We start from the raw sequence: 17951 nt of genomic DNA, 5'->3' as shown, positions 1-17951 counted from the left end.
GTCCTCAGATCTTTGTTTAGCCACAGTGAGAACTAAGATTCGATTTTAATGAGATTGATGAATCATGAACATGCTGGTTTTCCTTATCATGCTTATGAGGCCAAAACTACAAAGGTTTGATGACATAAATGTACTTCTATATTTTTATATATTTGTATGACAACAGAAATGTAAGTGTATTTATTTTCAAGATCTTGTGTCCGTAAAAATAACCATAGATTACCCTTGTCATGATTTGGTGCGCACACAATCACAAACCTGACTTGATGAATGCTTGCATTGTCAGTGAATTATTTTATGGGTGCTTTAGGCATTTTTTGTATAAAGAGGGATATTGTTATTGTGTAACATTTTCTTTAAAAAAACCTCTTATTTTTCTTATGATGAATCTAATTTTGATATACATGGACTAACATGAATATGAGCTTTGATTTTGCTGGTTTTATTACCTTCACCTATCAGTAGTGTCCAATATTGTGCATGATCATGATTATTGTTTTCAATTCTTTTTAGACTATTTTCGATTGTATTTGCTTTGACTGACTGAATCTGTCTTACGAGTTTTTTTGTTGCTTTTGATTTCTTACAAAATAAGCAAAAAATCACTGATTTACTTAACATTGACCAACATTATTTCCAGTGATGCCTGTTAAATAATGGATGCTTGTTTCAGGTGTCTGATGAGAGTTATCTCCCCACCCCCCTGGACATAGCTTCGGCAGCTCCATTTGGGACATGGTCTAACATCTCCGACAAGCTGGCATCCCATGACCCCATAGCTCCCCCTGCCGATAGAGAGGACCCTGGCCCCGCCACCCCACCCGATGACGGGGCGTCCGTGAGGACCACGCGCGAGATTGGCGTGTGTACAGGTCAGTGTTTTCAAAAGAACCACACACCAATGAGGATGAAATGGCACTTGCATTTGATAGAATACTGAATATGAAGTTATGCTGCAAAAATTGTACCCTGTGTTTATCTATCCAGGACCTTTGGGACTGCTGGGCACCATGCAGAGATTCTTTCAATGAGGATTGTGTGCCTTACCTGTGTGAAGTGTTTCTCATGGTATAAACAACTTGTAGCATGACACTACCAAACAAGCATGATACTACCCAACCAGCATGACACTACCCAACCAGCATGACATTACCAAACCAGCATGATACTACCCAACCAGCATGATACTACCCAACCAGCATGACACTACCCAACCAGCATGACACTACCCAACCAGAGTGATACTACCCAACCAGCGTGATACTACCCAACCAGCATACCAGCGTTATACTACCCAACCAGCATGATACTACCCAACCAGCATGATACTACCAAACCAGCGTGATACTACCAAACCAGCGTGACACCACCCAACCAGCGTGACACTACCCAACCAGCATGATACTACCCAACCAGCATGATACTACCAAACCAGCATGACACTACCCAACCAGCATGACACTACCCAACCAGCATGATACTACCCAACCAGCGTGATACTACCCAACCAGCATGATACTACCCAACCAGCATGATACTACCCAACTAGTGTGATACTACCCAACCAGCATGATACTACCCAACCAACATGATACTACCCAACCAGCATGATACTACCCAACTAGTATGATACTACCCAACCAGCATGATACTACCCAACCAGCGTGATACTACCCAACCAGCATGATACTACCCAACCAGCATGATACTACCCAACTAGTGTGATACTACCTAATCAACATGATACTTCCCAACCAGCATGATACTTCCCAACCAGCATGATAATACCCAACCAGCGTGATACTACCCAACCAGCATGACACTACCTGACCAGCGTGACACTACCCAACCAGCGTGATACTACCCAACCAGCATGACACTACCCAACCAGAGTGATACTACCCAACCAGCGTGATACTACCCAACCAGCATACCAGCGTGATACTACCCAACCAGCATGATACTACCCAACCAGCATGATACTACCAAACCAGCGTGATACTACCAAACCAGCGTGACACCACCCAACCAGCATGACACTACCCAACCAGCATGATACTACCCAACCAGCGTGATACTACCCAACCAGCATGATACTACCCAGCTAGTGTGATACTACCCAACCAGCCTGATACTACCCAACCAGCGTGATACTACCCAACTAGTGTGATACTACCCAACCAGCGTGATACTACCCAACCAGCATGATACTACCCAACTAGTGTGATACTACCCAACCAGCATGATACTACCCAACCAGCATGATACAACCAAACCAGCGTGATACTACCCAACCAGCATGACACTACCTGACCAGTGTGATACTACCCAACCAGCGTGATACTACCCAACCAGCATGACACTACCTGACCAGCGTGACACTACCCAAACAGCGTGATACTACCCAACCAGCATGATGCTACCCAATCAGCATGATACTACCCAACCAACATGATACTACCCAACCAGCATGATACTACCCAACCAGCATGACACTACCCAACCAGCATGACACTACCAAACCAGCATGACACTACCCAACAAGCATGACACAACCCAACCAGCATGATACTACCCAACCAGCATGACACTACCAAACCAGCATGATACTACCCAACCAGCATCATACTTCCCAACCAGCACGATACTACCCAACCAACATGATACTACCCAACCAGCATGATACTACCCAACCAGCATGATACTACCCAACCAGCATGACACTACCAAACCAGCATGATACTACCCAACCAGCATGATACTACCCAACCAGCATGACTCTACCCAACCAGCATGACACTACCCAACCAGCATGATACTTCCCAACCAGCGTGATACTACCCAACCAGCATACCAGCGTGATACTACCCAACCAGCATGATGCTACCCAACCAGCATGATACTACCAAACCAGCGTGATACTACCAAACCAGCGTGACACCACCGAACCAGCATGACACTACCCAACCAGCATGATACTACCCAACTAGTGTGATACTACCCAACCAGCGTGATACTACCCAACCAGCATGATACTACCCAACCAGCGTGATACTACCTGACCAGCGTGACACTACCCAACCAGCATGATACTACCCAACCAGCATGATGCTACCCAATCAGCATGATACTCCCCAACCAACATGATACTACCCAACTAGCATGATACTACCCAACCAGCATGACACTACCCAACCAGCATGACACTACCCAACCAGCATGACACTACCCAACCATCATGACACTACTTAACAAGCATGACACTACCCAACCAGCATGATACTACCAAACCAGCATGATACTACCCAACCAGCATGACACTACCAAACCAGCATGATACTACCAAACCAGCATGATACTACCCAACCAGCATGACACTACCCAACCAGCATGATACTACCCAACCAGCATGATACTACCAAACCAGCATGATACTACCCAACCAGCATGATACTTCCCAACGAGCACGATACTACCCAACCAACATGATGCTACCCAATCAGCGTGACGCTACCCAACCAGCATGATACTACCCAACCAACGTGACACTACCCAACCAGCATGATACTACCCAACCAGCATGATACTACCCAACCAGCATAAAACTACCCAACCAGCATTCATGATACTTCCCAACCAGCGTGATACTACCCAACCAGCATGACACTACCCAACCAGCATGACACTACCCAACCAGCACGATACTACCCAACCAACATGATACTACCCAACCAGCATGATACTACCCAACCAGCATGATACTACCCAACCAGCATGACACTACCAAACCAGCATGATACTACCCAACCAGCATGATACTACCCAACCAGCATGACACTACCAAACCAGCATGATACTACCCAACCAGCATGATACTACCCAACCAGCATGACTCTACCCAACCAGCATGACACTACCCAACCAGCATGATACTTCCCAACCAGCGTGATACTACCCAACCAGCATACCAGCGTGATACTACCCAACCAGCATGATGCTACCCAACCAGCATGATACTACCAAACCAGCGTGATACTACCAAACCAGCGTGACACCACCGAACCAGCATGACACTACCCAACCAGCATGATACTACCCAACTAGTGTGATACTACCCAACCAGCGTGATACTACCCAACCAGCATGATACTACCCAACCAGCATAAAACTACCCAACCAGCATTCATGATACTTCCCAACCAGCATGATACTACCCAACCAGTGTGATACTACCCAACCAGCATGATACTACCCAACCAGCATGACACTACCCAACCAGCATGACACTACCCAACCAGCATGATACTACCCAACCAGCATGATACTTCCCATCCAGCACGATACTACCCAACCAACACGATACTACCCAACCAGCGTGATACTACCCAACCAGCATGACACTACCCAACCAGCGTGACACTACCCAACTTGCATGATACTACCAAACCAGCGTGATACTACCCAATCAGCATGATACTACCCAACCAGCATGATACAACCCAATCAGCATGATACTACCCAACCAACATGATACTACCCAACCAGCATGATACTACCCAACCAGCATGATACTACCCAACCAGCATAAAACTACCCAACCAGCATTCATGATACTTCCCAACCAGCGTGATACTACCCAACCAGTGTGATACTACCCAACCAGCATGACACTACCCAAACAGCGTGATACTACCCAACCAGCATGACACTACCCAACCAGCATGATACTACCCAACCAGCATGATACTTCCCATCCAGCACGATACTACCCAACCAACACGATACTACCCAACCAGCATGATACTACCCAACCAGCATGACACTACCCAACCAGCGTGACACTACCCAACTTGCATGATACTACCAAACCAGCGTGATGCTACCCAATCAGCATGATACTACCCAACCAGCATGATACAACCCAATCAGCATGATACTACCCAACCAACATGATACTACCCAACCAGCATGATACTACCCAACCAGCATGATACTTCCCAACCAGCATGATACTACCCAACCAGCATGACACTACCAAACCAGCATGATACTACCAAACCAGCATGATACTACCCAACCAGCGTGACACTACCCAACCAGCATGATACTACCCAACCAGCATGATACTACCCAACCAGCATGATACTACCCAACCAGCATAAAACTACCCAACCAGCATTCATGATACTTCCCAACCAGCGTGATACTACCCAACCAGCATGATACTACCCAACCAGCGTGATACTACCCAACCAACATGATACTACCCAACCAGCATGATACTACCAAACCAGCATGACACTACCCAACCAGCATGACACTACCAAACCAGCATGATACTACCCAACCAGCATGATACTTCCCAACCAGCACGATACTACCCAACCAACATGATGCTACCGAATCAGCGTGACACTACCCAACCAGCATGATACTACCCAACCAGCGTGACACTACCCAACCAGCATGATACTACCCAACCAGCGTGATACTACCCAACCAGCATAAAACTACCCAACCAGCATTCATGATACTTCCCAACCAGCGTGATACTACCCAACCAGCGTGATACTACCCAACCAGCGTGATACTACCCAACCAGCATGATACTACCCAACCAGCATGACACTACCCAACCAGCATGACACTACCCAACCAGCATGATACTACCCAACCAGCATGATACTTCCCATCCAGCACGATACTACCCAACCAACACGATACTACCCAACCAGCGTGATACTACCCAACCAGCATGACACTACCCAACCAGCATGATACTACCCAACTTGCATGACACTACCCATCCATGGCATAAACTCACTCCACCTGATCGCTCAGTGCAGCTTATATGATGTCCTATTAAACAATATTACATAAGATCAGTTCAGTGGAAGTAGTACTAGGATTAATACCTATCAATGAAAAACAGAAAACCAAAGTCAATAAGCCATTTACCGTGTTGAAGCCGTTAAGGCCTATACTAGGCATGATTACAGGTCACACAGGCAGATTACTGGGGGCAGTGTTACCATTAGGGCAGTTCAAGTTGGTACATCGGGTATATGTCCTGGTCAGTTTGTACTTGTCATCCGTCATCTTGTGTTAACATCTGTGAAGCAAGCCGCCTGGGAGCCTGGACGTTGACATGGAACTACCCATGAGTGAGGACAACTGAATCTGTTCTTGTTTCTGTCTAATGTCGGCTGTGACCAATGTGATCATACTACAAGTCACATTCGCAAAGTGCATCAAAAATCATGTCAGCACCTTGATTAAAAACATGAAAAGATTTGGAAAATACCTGTTGACACCGAGTTGGCAAAACACATGTTTTACAATTCTTGCAATTGACCGAAATCGGCATTACGAACCGGATGTCGATTTTAGTGTGCGGTTTTGGTTGGGCCATGCTTAGAATCTTTAGTCCAGCCAAATTATATCTCCATAATTCCAGCCTAGTTTGGCAAGGATGGAAACTGGACGTTTACAATCAGTTAACTCCCTTGCCTTAGGGAGATGTGTATGCTCATGGCAGCACCAAATCCTCCTGAAAGACTACTTTTTCTAAAATCGTTGTTGTGTATTTCAGAATTGTGCAACAGTGCAGAACCAGATGAGGTAGAGATTCTAAGCCTGATTAATGAGCAGATCCCCAAATACCGTCTCCGTGCTGACACCATCACTGAGTTCGGTGGCTACAACAACGAGGACTGGATACAAACTCCCGTCATCCCGCTAGACACAGATCTAGCACTCACAGACGAACAGATCAAGGAAACGCTGAAGTATTTCAGTAAGTAGTGTTTGTGTTTGTCATGCTTCTTCAGGTTGCATTGAGGTAGTTGGCTGTTTAGTCAGACGTTCACACTCCATTGGCAGAAATACCCCAAGACTCCACATAAACACACTCTTGGTGTATGCAAGTTATATCAGCAGTAATATTTATTTATAATTGGATGAAAACAATTACTTTGAACTGGTAAATCTATCATGGGTTGACCTGAACAAATTTTATATTGCAAATAATTATAGGTTCATAATTGGATAACAAATGTACTTTGAACTGGTAAATCATGGGTTGAATTTTAGGAAGCTACAAACCTGACAATAACATTGTAGTGGGGAGGGGAGTATTTGTCCTCTTACGTCCAAGTTGTTTTGGTGGAAGTTGATACAAAATTTTCATAGAAAAAAATAACACCAGCATGCATTGATATATTAAAAATGTTTGAGATGTGTAACATCTGTGAACTAACATGCAGAAATAAGTGGGATCTCTTGAATGAGTCTCTTATAGCAACTCTGCTTGTAAGATATCATAGTTAACGTAGTGGTATGTATAGACTGTAAAGTAGGGTGAAGACTTGGGAATAATTTCAAACAAATTTAAGTTTTTAAAAAGCCATGATGAAGTTTAAGTAGTTTGGACTATCATTTCAAATTAACCAAACATGGTTGCAGAGTTATGTCCCTTTGTATATGTACACATTCAGTTTGTCAACATTTGACATTCTGCAATTGACTTACCTTTCGGTGTAGCAACATTTTCACAATTTTTATTTGTGAAAAGAAAATTCACAATTTTTTTAATGAGGAGATTCATCTAAGGGCCATTCAAATATTATCCACTGTTTGGCACATTTTATTTGATTGCAACAAATGACTGGTAGTGAGACAGAAAATAGCTGCTTCCATTAACATGTTTATGTTATCATACGTGTGATGCCAGCCGTAACCTTGAACTTGTGACCCTGTTTGGTTTCATTTTGTGAAAAGGACTCCCCACATACCCCCCACATACTCCCCACATACTCCCCACATACCCCCCACATACACTCCACATACCCCCCACATACTCCCCACATACACCCCACATACCCCCCACATACACCCCACATACTCCCCACATACCCCCCACATACTCCCCACATACTCCCCACATACTCCCCACATACACCCCACATACTCCCCACATACACCCCACATACACCCCACATACTCCCCACATACACCCCACATACACCCCACATACTCCCCACATACTCCCCACATACCCCCCACATACTCCCCACATACTCCCCACATACCCCCCACATACTCCCCACATACACCCCACATACACCCCACATACACCCCACATACTCCCCACATACTCCCCACATACTCCCCACATACACCCCACATACACCCCACATACTCCCCACATACCCCCCACATACCCCCCACATACTCCCCACATACCCCCCACATACTCCCCACATACACCCCACATACACCCCACATACTCCCCACATACACCCCACATACTCCCCACATACTCCCCACATACACCCCACATACACCCCACATACTCCCCACATACCCCCCACATACCCCCCACATACTCCCCACATACACCCCACATACACCCCACATACTCCCCACATACCCCCCACATACACCCCACATACTCCCCACATACTCCCCACATACACCCCACATACTCCCCACATACCCCCCACATACCCCCCACATACTCCCCACATACACCCCACATACCCCCCACATACCCCCCACATACTCCCCACATACACCCCACATACCCCCCACATACTCCCCACATACCCCCCACATACCCCCCACATACTCCCCACATACTCCCCACATACTCCCCACATACACCCCACATACTCCCCACATACACCCCACATACTCCCCACATACACCCCACATACACCCCACATACCCCCCACATACTCCCCACATACTCCCCACATACTCCCCACATACACCCCACATACTCCCCACATACTCCCCACATACACCCCACATACACCCCACATTCTCCCCAATTATTAATGTAGCCAGGGTAGAAGGGGTGATGCTGTCTTTTCACCTAAAACATCTCCGGGGCAGTCGGGTAGCCTAGTGGTTAAAGCATTCGCTCGTCACACCGAAGACCCGGGTTCGATTCCCGACATGGGTACAATGTGTGAAGCCCATTTCTGGTGTCCCCTGCCGTGATATTGCTGGAATATTGCTAAAAGCGGCGTAAAACCATTCTCACTTTCTCACTCACTTATTCACTCACTCACTCACTCACTAAAACTACTCCAAAATAACAAATGTGATCATACAAATTGGTTTAGCTTGAGCATTGTAAACTGTGATGACATGTAAGTTAATTGGAAGAGTAGCGGCCAACATTACTAAATGAGCTTCACTGAATGTACAACATAGGAACAGGTTTAGCTCATGAAACTTTGCATATTGCCCATCAACCCATGTTGGGATGGTGATATGTACTTGTGATTGGGGGTCAATTTTAGACCATCAGTAGAATATGTTTTTTTTTACTAATGCTCATCATATTTATGATTATTGACGGAGGTTTAAAATCATATTTGACAGTCTCATGTTGTTCTGTAAACATTCTCACATCATTCTCACATGGTTTTCATCATGCCTCATATTCACAGTCATGTATATGGTGTGAGTGTTTCCTTGTCGCCTGTCAGATGTGATTCATGTTGTGCCTCTGAAAATGTCCTACTTTATTCCTTCTTGAGAGACATGTATGTGGTGTCTCTGTACCTTAGGCCAAACCAGTGTATGTTGTTTTACATATTGTTTTTTTAAATGTCAAAGGGTTGTCATATTGAATAGCAGTTATTGACTTCTTTTTTAAAGAAAAAGAACAAAAATTAGGCTAAATATAATAATAGTCTTGGTTCTCAGGCACAGCCCGCATCATCATAAAGTCTGTCACATGTTTCGTTTTTATTTCCATTTTCAAAAAAATAAAATACTCCTAATACTTAAAAACAATGTGATCCAATACAGCACACAGTTACTTCCCTTTACATGCACACTGCCAAGCTCCTCACAGCGATAGCCCGTTCGCGGAGCTCTCTATACTATCGCTGCCACCAGTCAAAACTCCCCACTGTGAATAGGTGGCCACAACCATGCTTGGAGTTGAACTCGCAACCGAATGACCGTTATGTTTACAAACAAGCGACGACTGTCGTGACGCCGAATACACTTATCGCTGCTAAATTATTTTCTTCGTTTGTCAATTTGAATTTCTGTTTCATTAAAACTATCGTGTTATTGATATAGTAAGAATGTAAGGGAGAAGTTGGTTGATTTTCAGTTAGTCTGCAATCTCGAACCAATCTGATTATTAAAATAACAAAGTAAATTCATCTGGAAAACATGGTCAGTCGTACACCTTTTGAAAATGAAATATGATGGCATTCCCAAAGACATAAACAAAAGTATCAACGTTACTACATTTGGGGTTAGAGGGCAAATTTCAAGATTCTTGTAATGGCCGCGCCCACACTGGTGGCAGCGATGTTACCGAGAGTGTAACGAAGGTGTCACGCGCTGGGAAGGAGCTTGGCACACTGCTTGCCTGAGAACAAGTTTTTAAAAAAAAAAATTTAGCCTTAATGTAAACATGTTAAGGTGCAGATTTTTCAAATAAACGGCTTTGTTTAGAAAATTGTGCCTTATTGAGCATGTTAAGACCACATACAAATGTGTGAAACAAGAATAACTTGGTTTGGTCCTGGGTTCAATGTTGTGTGTTATATGCAATGATACACCATCCGACAGTTGTGTGCATGTCAGCATACTATGGCATAGCATAACTTTCTTTGTTGATGACTGGTTCTGAAAATACTATGTACTTGATCACGTTGACAGGTAACTTGGTTGAACAACTGATTAATGTTGTGTTGCCAGTATGTGGAATGTGTTGCTAAATAACTTCTTGACCACAGTAATGTTTCAAATAATGACAAAATAGAACATATGTTCAACATGTGTAATTTGTGTTCCCCGCAACACATCATATTGTGGTCAGGAGGTCGAGCTCTTCAACCAAACCAATTCAATCATACACTTGTCATGGTGTATTTCATGTCTGTGATCTGCAGATGTTAAGAGTTATAGATGTTTAGTATGTTTAGTATGTTTATTGTGTTATTATATTCATGTGTTTGTGGCGTACATGATACACCAATGTCATTCGATCATAACCATCATCATCATTGATTTTGTTTTTGAGAAATGACATTTGACTTGCCTTTCTCCTTCTGACTACTGTGTGCTTCCATCTATCTGTGCATTTGCTTTCAGAATTATCTTATTCCTTTCTATAATTCTGTAAATGAATCCACAGCTAAGAGAATATGTGCAGATGTACAGATGTTGAAAGCTGTTTGCCTACAATTTTATTTTGTCTATTTCTTTTGTAGGTATTAAACTCATAAGACCAGTAACCATTAACCACAGACTATTATTTGTCTTTCAAATACTGGATGATATCCTCCTAAGTTCAATCATCCCTAACATGGTGGTAAAGGCTTGGCCTTATTGCCCCATTGAATTATGGTTTGGCATCTATGTTTAAGCCAGTTGCTTGCCGTCATATTTTGGCATATTTGAATGCTTGGACCAAACAGTTGAACTGCAGTGCCTAGCCTAAATCTCGTTTTTTCTTGTGACGCTGTCGCTCTTTATGACCACGCTTCTTGCAATAATTACACTTGATAAGAAACACAGACTTATCATTGTCCTCACACAGAGAACCTGCAAGACATCTAGCTATGTCTACTCGGGCATCAACTTTTGGAGATTTAGATTGCTGACAAAAAGCAATGTTCAGTTCTCTCAATTTCTTACTAGACAAGCCATCAAAAAATCTTTGAGCACAAAGTTCACTTTTGTTTGATTTATGCGAATGAGGGGTGCGCTTCATCAACCTGATCTGAAGACATGGGCAAAATCATCAATAGATTCAATAGATTTGACACGTCTTTGACCTCCCTAGCAGCAGTTTGAGTACACTCTTGGGTTCTATCAAGTTCTTTAATCAAAGCGGGGCGGTCGGGTAGCCTAGTGGTTAAAGCGTTCGCTCGCCACGCTGAAGACCCGGGTTCGATTCCCGACATGGGTACAATGTGTGAAGCCCATTTCTGGTGTCCCTCGCCGTGATATTGCTGGAATATTGCTAAAAGCGACGTTAAATCAAACTCACTCACTCACTCACTCACTTTAATCGAAGCAGCTTTCAGAGTTGCATAATCAGCTTTGTTATCGTCAGGAATATCGTTAAATACCACTGAGCAAAACCCTGCAGGAAGTACTAAAGCTAAACCACGTAACTTTTTCTCAAAGTTCCAATTAAGGCCCCAAGCTTTCACTTCATACACATTATCAGTAAAGTTCGCAAAAATTGACTGTTTTGGATCAAACAAAGGAATTCGGAAGTGCTCGATATCACCAGAATGTTCCTGACTTGTACCACCTTCAGCCATGATGAATGGAATAGTATTCTTGCTCAAATGTTCAAGGTCAAAATGGCAAAATGGCAACTCACAGTACAGTTCGATGAAAAGCACTTTCCTTGAATTTTTCCTTAAAGTTACACTTTCTTCAAAGTTCACACTTATACACCGCTGCCACCATTGTAAGGTCTTCAGGCCCACATAACATGCAACACAGTGGTACGAACACAAGACGCTTATTTGACAAGGACAGTAATGAGACTGATTTCAATCGAAATCGGATCACCCGTCACAGTCTATGATTCCACGTACAGGCACACACTACAGTTGGGGACCGTTGCGTTTGGGCGAAGCTGTCCAACACCGGGAACAACCTCACATTGTCATTGTTGAGACATTATTTAATTACATTTATAAGGTTTGCTAAATAGACAGATCTAGGTATGTGACAAGAGTGTATGAATTGAAGCAGGCCATTTGACCTGAATGTGATCCTGTTATGGGGAGATAACTCTGCTTGCCTTGCTGTCATCTCAGGTGCCATGTGCAATGTGTGTGTTCACTGATAGTAGTGATTAAAGTTTGAAGCTCATATTTCCCGATTTGGAAACAAGAATTATGCAGTTTGGGATTTAATCAGATCAATGTTAATCCATCTGCAATCAAGAAGATTTATCTATCATTGACAATTCCTGTAATTATGAAGCATTCAGTTGGATTGATTGAATTTTGGAAAAGAGTAACATGTAACAGTTACGTTCAATATTGGTAGTTATTTCAGTATCTTGTTTCATTATGGGACTTCTGAAGAAATATCAAATATATTTTTAATTCATATTTCATTTTAATTCATTTTATTTAAGGTAAAGACATCCAAGCCAACAGAAAAAGCTAATCTGGATATAACATATTCAAAAGAAAGAGTCCATAAAACAACAGGAAACTGATAAAATTGAACAGAGGCTCTTGACTGATATTGTACTTCATTACATTCATTGTAACAAACTGATCACTTGTACTGAATAAGGGGGCACGGGTGGCCCAGTCGTCTAAGGCGCCGCGATTCGCTGTGCAGAGTTGCATCCCTTAGGCACCCAGAAACCTATGATTGTGGGTTCGAATCCCAGTTCACCCCGATTAGGTTTCTAGGTTTGTCAGCACCATACCCGTGCTCGTGGGTTTCACCGAAGTGGTTAACGTCTGAGACTTTCATCACTTCGGGCTTTCCTCCCACATTAAGCTGACACGCCGTGATGTAACTGGAATACTGTTAAAAGCTGTGTTAAACCCAACTCACTCACTCACTGTACTGAATAATCTTGATCACTGTTTTTGGTAACAAAATAAAAAAGTAGAAGTTTCATGAATCAACATTTATGATTACACCAGACAGATAAATAAATACACATACATGTTGGTATACATCAATAATTCAATATACTCAATTTCATTAATAATGGTATATAATATTCCACAAATTACCTGGTAAAGAAAAGAAAAATCAAAATATATTTGTTTGTTGCTTAACACCCCACTCAGTAATATCACAGCAAGATGACACATCTGTAAATAATCTGGACCAGACAATCTGGTGATTGACATCTTGAGCATCAATCCATGCATGCAATTGGGGTGGAGTCGCATGCAGTCAACCAAGTTAGCAAGCCTTACTGCCAGATCCATTCAGTCACCTCTTTCAACATGCATAGGTTGCTGGGAACCTATATTCTTATCCGGATTCCCCCAAACCAAAATTTGAATCGGTGATAACAAATATTAGTAGTTATTTATTAAGCTCATAAGTGAAGAGTGTGAATGCGACTGAAGCAAAGACAGATGCAGGTACTTGACCCGTGAAGATCCGGGGTAGAATAGGTCCTCAGCAACCCATGCTTGCCGTAAAAGGAGACTGCTTGTCGTAAGAGGCGACTAACAGGATCGGGTGGTTAGGCTCGCTGACTTGGTTGATGCAAATGTCATCGGTTCCAATTGCGTGGATCGATGCTCATGATGTCAATCACTGGATTGTCTGGTCCAGACTCGATTATATACAGACCGCCGTCATATAGCTGGAATATTGCAGAGTGCGGCATTAAACAACAAACAAAGCTGCAGGTACTGTCATCTATTTGTCAGCTTGGACCTGGAATACTTTTGGAGGCCAAGGTCGACCACTGTGACCTACTTGATGGCTACTACATGTACAGGCTTGGGACATGTGGCACACTTAACTTTTATTACATCATCATGATCATAACATTGCACCTTCTTTGAAGTTCTGAGCTAATTATTGAACAAAACTCAGTCATCGAGAGAAGAAACTTAGAAATTGGCTGATCAGTCTGAACTTTGATTGTATGACTTATAAGTAAAAAAAATATCAGTGACATATGACATGCTGGCCTCAGATAGTTGTAACAATTTAATTAGAACTAATTTTGCATCCGTTGAGACTCGCAGTACAATTATTCTGATCCATTCTCAATAATACCAATAGTACACAATATTTCATGTTCAGTAACACCCTGCGTACGTTTTATAGTTGAACTTAGTGCTGATTGTTGTGTTAACTTTGGAATCAATATCCATAATTAATATGTTTTCATGTAAACTTTCCACTGGCTGTGCACTGTGTGCGTGTTTGACATTCGACCCAGGAGTGGTATTTGAGCTGTTTGTCAGACTGTGGCACCAAGGACTTTGTTCCTGAGATTAGAACCCATATGTGTTGCTTCTCAGTATTTGTTTAGTACCAAACATGAGTTACACTGCAATCTATGCCCTCTTTTGCAACCTTTGCCCTCAACCTTCGCCTTGTCTGTTTCAAAACGATTGTTATTGATTTTTAATGTTCAGATTTATGCTTTTGTAAATTTGTTTGCGATGATGAAGTTCTACTCTTCTAAAGTGTGGCTAGGAATATGTGGAGAAGTTTTTTTTGCCATTTTGGATATCTGCAGGTACTGCACCACAAATTGCTGTTGCTGTTTTTAGTAAGGGTGAAACAATACACCGATATTCCGATACATCGCGATACTTGACCCACGATACGATATACGATAAACGTGGGCCCATTTATCGATACGCCACGATACGAAACGCAAATCCCAAGTACAGCGTTTCCTCACTATTGTGCCTTTCAATAAACCGCTAACTTTGTTATAGTGCGCTCTAACGCATGGCTCCCCAAAACGTACTTACATTTTTAATAAGCTCAGGTTTTACACCGACAGATGTTTTTCCCCATCTCATAAAACATTATCAGCTGATCACCGCAAGCACATAACACTGGAAATACCAGTCAGCAAATCCGAACTGAAGTACGCAATTCAATACCATTATTATACTATCTTGTTATTAAAACATGTTCATTGTATATCTGGACTTGTGTTTGCAATATATTTTATTAATCTTATTCAAAATTTCCTTTAATATTGTTTTCATTATGTTAGGTGAAATCGTGTGTGAAGAGATACAGCAACCACGGTCAGATTACCGCTTTTGACGCATTGAAACGAACTTAAGTTGCTAGAGAATGGAAACATATATTAAAAATGCCATACTTTGACTCGTTAAAAGTCATATTTGTGGCAATTTGGCTAATATATGTCAACATAACGTTTTCGCAATCGAAATACATGTAGCACGGGAAGTCCCTAGGGTGACTGGTCAAATTGTTCCATACGTAAAAATATCCTGCAACAGCAATCACCAGTACCAAAATGCCACACTTGTGGTTCTTATAATTTTAAATATATATATAGTAAAAGCTGCAACTAAGGTAACACGATATCGGAATATATTATTCCTAATTATTTTCTGGTGTTTGAACTTTGAATTGTGTTGAAGGAAAGTTAGGGAAAGTTCCACTTTGAAGCTGAACAACTTCAGTAGTCTTGTTATTATAAAATAATTTTGACTGTTCCAAAATCATGAAAGGTTCAATCTTGACATGCTTTAAAGGGGCACTGATCTAACGCAATTCCCCGGGACTGGTTGTTGCCTTTGTTATTGTTTTTTCCCAGTGAGTACCCGGATGTATAGCAGAAATTTAGACAAGTTCACGTCCTCTGCTGCGCCATTCGTAAGCGCATTAGTCACTTTTATGAGTAGTAATAAGGGCGTATGGTCACATTGATCAACAAAATGAAATACAGTTTTCAAGATAATAAGGAAATGTAGGTATCTTGTGGGTAGCATTGGTAATGGTGACGAAGTTTTGTTAGTCACTTGCTTGGTAATTTTGCGATTTTCGTTTACACTATTTTGACTTGCAACACAAAGTAAATATTTCACCTGAGCATTGCTTTTTTTATAGTGTGTGTATTTTTTTACTGTCAAAATGTGTAACAAATTTATTAAACGTTTAAATATTCAGTTATTTTACAAAGTGACTGAAAAAATTTCCATCTGTATTATTATGATAACGAATTCCAAACATTTTGATGTTTAATGTCATCACCAAGAGACTTAAAATGTTACGTTGAAAAGTACATTTCTATCTTGTTTGGCTTCTAATCCTACATAATAATCTGTTGTGATGTTTGTAGGCCCTTTTGATCGTCTTAATCAATCTGGACAGATTTTTTAGTCAAAAATGCGTAATATTGCCTCCAGCCTCCAGCCTCCAGCCTCCAGCCTCCAAGTTTATTTAGCTGTCCTTGCAGACGGTAGCCCAGTCTCTGGTCACGCTCAGTTGCGTTGCGTATCATCCGGGTACTTACGGGGGAAAAAACAATAAAAAAGGCAACAACCAGTCTGGGGAATTGCGTTAGATCAGTGCCCCTTTAAGTCTTGTTTTTTTATCATTGCGTATCGAGGTACGTATCGTATCGTGACTAGAATATCGAGATGCGTATCGTATCGTGACCTTCCTGTATCGTTGCAGCCCTAGTTTTTAGTAGTTACTTATTTTGAGAAAACAAGCATAGTCGCCTTTTACACCAAGTATGGGTTGCTGAAGACCTATTCTACCCCGGAATCTTCACGGGTCTCAACAGTCTCAACTTCATTTTTAGATTTTCACCCTGTCCATCTCAGGACAAAACACCCTGCTTTATTCTTCCAACCACCTGCAGATGAACGAAAAATACCTTTGTTACTGTGTACTTCTCCCATACCTTTTTTTTCAATTAAACCATATAACTAGTGATTTAATCATGTAAATAACACCCGCTGATAGTTGATCAGTTAATTTTTGCCTCTTTTTTTTAAAATATTTGGATGAAAATCTATTTTTAAGTCTATTGTGGCAATTTGTGTGATATGTTGGCATTGTTTTCTAAGGAAAATGATTTTTGGAAAATGATAATCAGACATATTTAAACAACCTCAGAGTATCTCAGTGTTCTAGAGCACTGCAATTTGTTGTGCATCAGTTGTGTTCATTAGGCCAAGATTTATTCCAGCTTTTCCACAGGTCACAATAAATACCTATGTCAGTCATTTATCTATTTGTTCATATGAAAGTCATTCTCTCGTGGAGTTAAAACTACAGCTGATAGTTATGTAGACATGGAATTTATGCATAACATATTTTATTGTATAAGAGGGTCTATATTACTAGCGGAAGACATACTAACAATAAATATTTTTATGTTTAATTTATTTCTTGGACCGGCTTCTTTTCAGCATGTTCAGTAGGGGGCCTGAAACGAAATATATAAAATG

The 17951-nt window shown here is 41.9% G+C and overlaps 1 protein-coding gene and 1 long non-coding RNA gene across 7 annotated transcripts in view; one reads left to right on the top strand and one right to left on the bottom strand.

The window, feature by feature from the left end:
* Positions 1–17951, top strand: part of LOC124149855 (trafficking kinesin-binding protein 1-like) — an 87364-nt gene that overhangs the window by 7307 nt on the left and 62106 nt on the right. For all 4 annotated transcript variants that reach the window (XM_046521669.2, XM_046521667.2, XM_046521670.2 and 1 more), the window contains exons 2-3: positions 674–872; positions 6593–6796. In XM_046521669.2, the coding sequence (XP_046377625.1) occupies positions 674–872; positions 6593–6796 (403 nt within the window). The remainder of the gene's footprint in view (positions 1–673; positions 873–6592; positions 6797–17951) is intronic.
* LOC124149858 overlaps positions 1–17951 on the bottom strand; it is a 74141-nt gene that overhangs the window by 49553 nt on the left and 6637 nt on the right. For 2 of the 3 annotated variants that reach the window (XR_007218124.1, XR_007218122.1), the window contains exon 1: positions 12374–12594. The exons of the other annotated variant lie outside the window; for it this stretch is intronic. This is a non-coding gene — a long non-coding RNA (uncharacterized LOC124149858). Of the gene's footprint in view, positions 1–12373; positions 12595–17951 lie in introns of those variants that run through there. 3 annotated transcript variants of the gene reach the window in all.

The sequence above is a fragment of the Haliotis rufescens genome, unplaced genomic scaffold (assembly GCF_023055435.1).
Source record: "Haliotis rufescens isolate VD_foot unplaced genomic scaffold, xgHalRufe1.0.p SCAF_4, whole genome shotgun sequence".
NCBI classification, from domain to species: Eukaryota; Metazoa; Mollusca; class Gastropoda; order Lepetellida; family Haliotidae; genus Haliotis; species Haliotis rufescens.
This window is presented reverse-complemented; position numbering and strand designations above follow the sequence as displayed.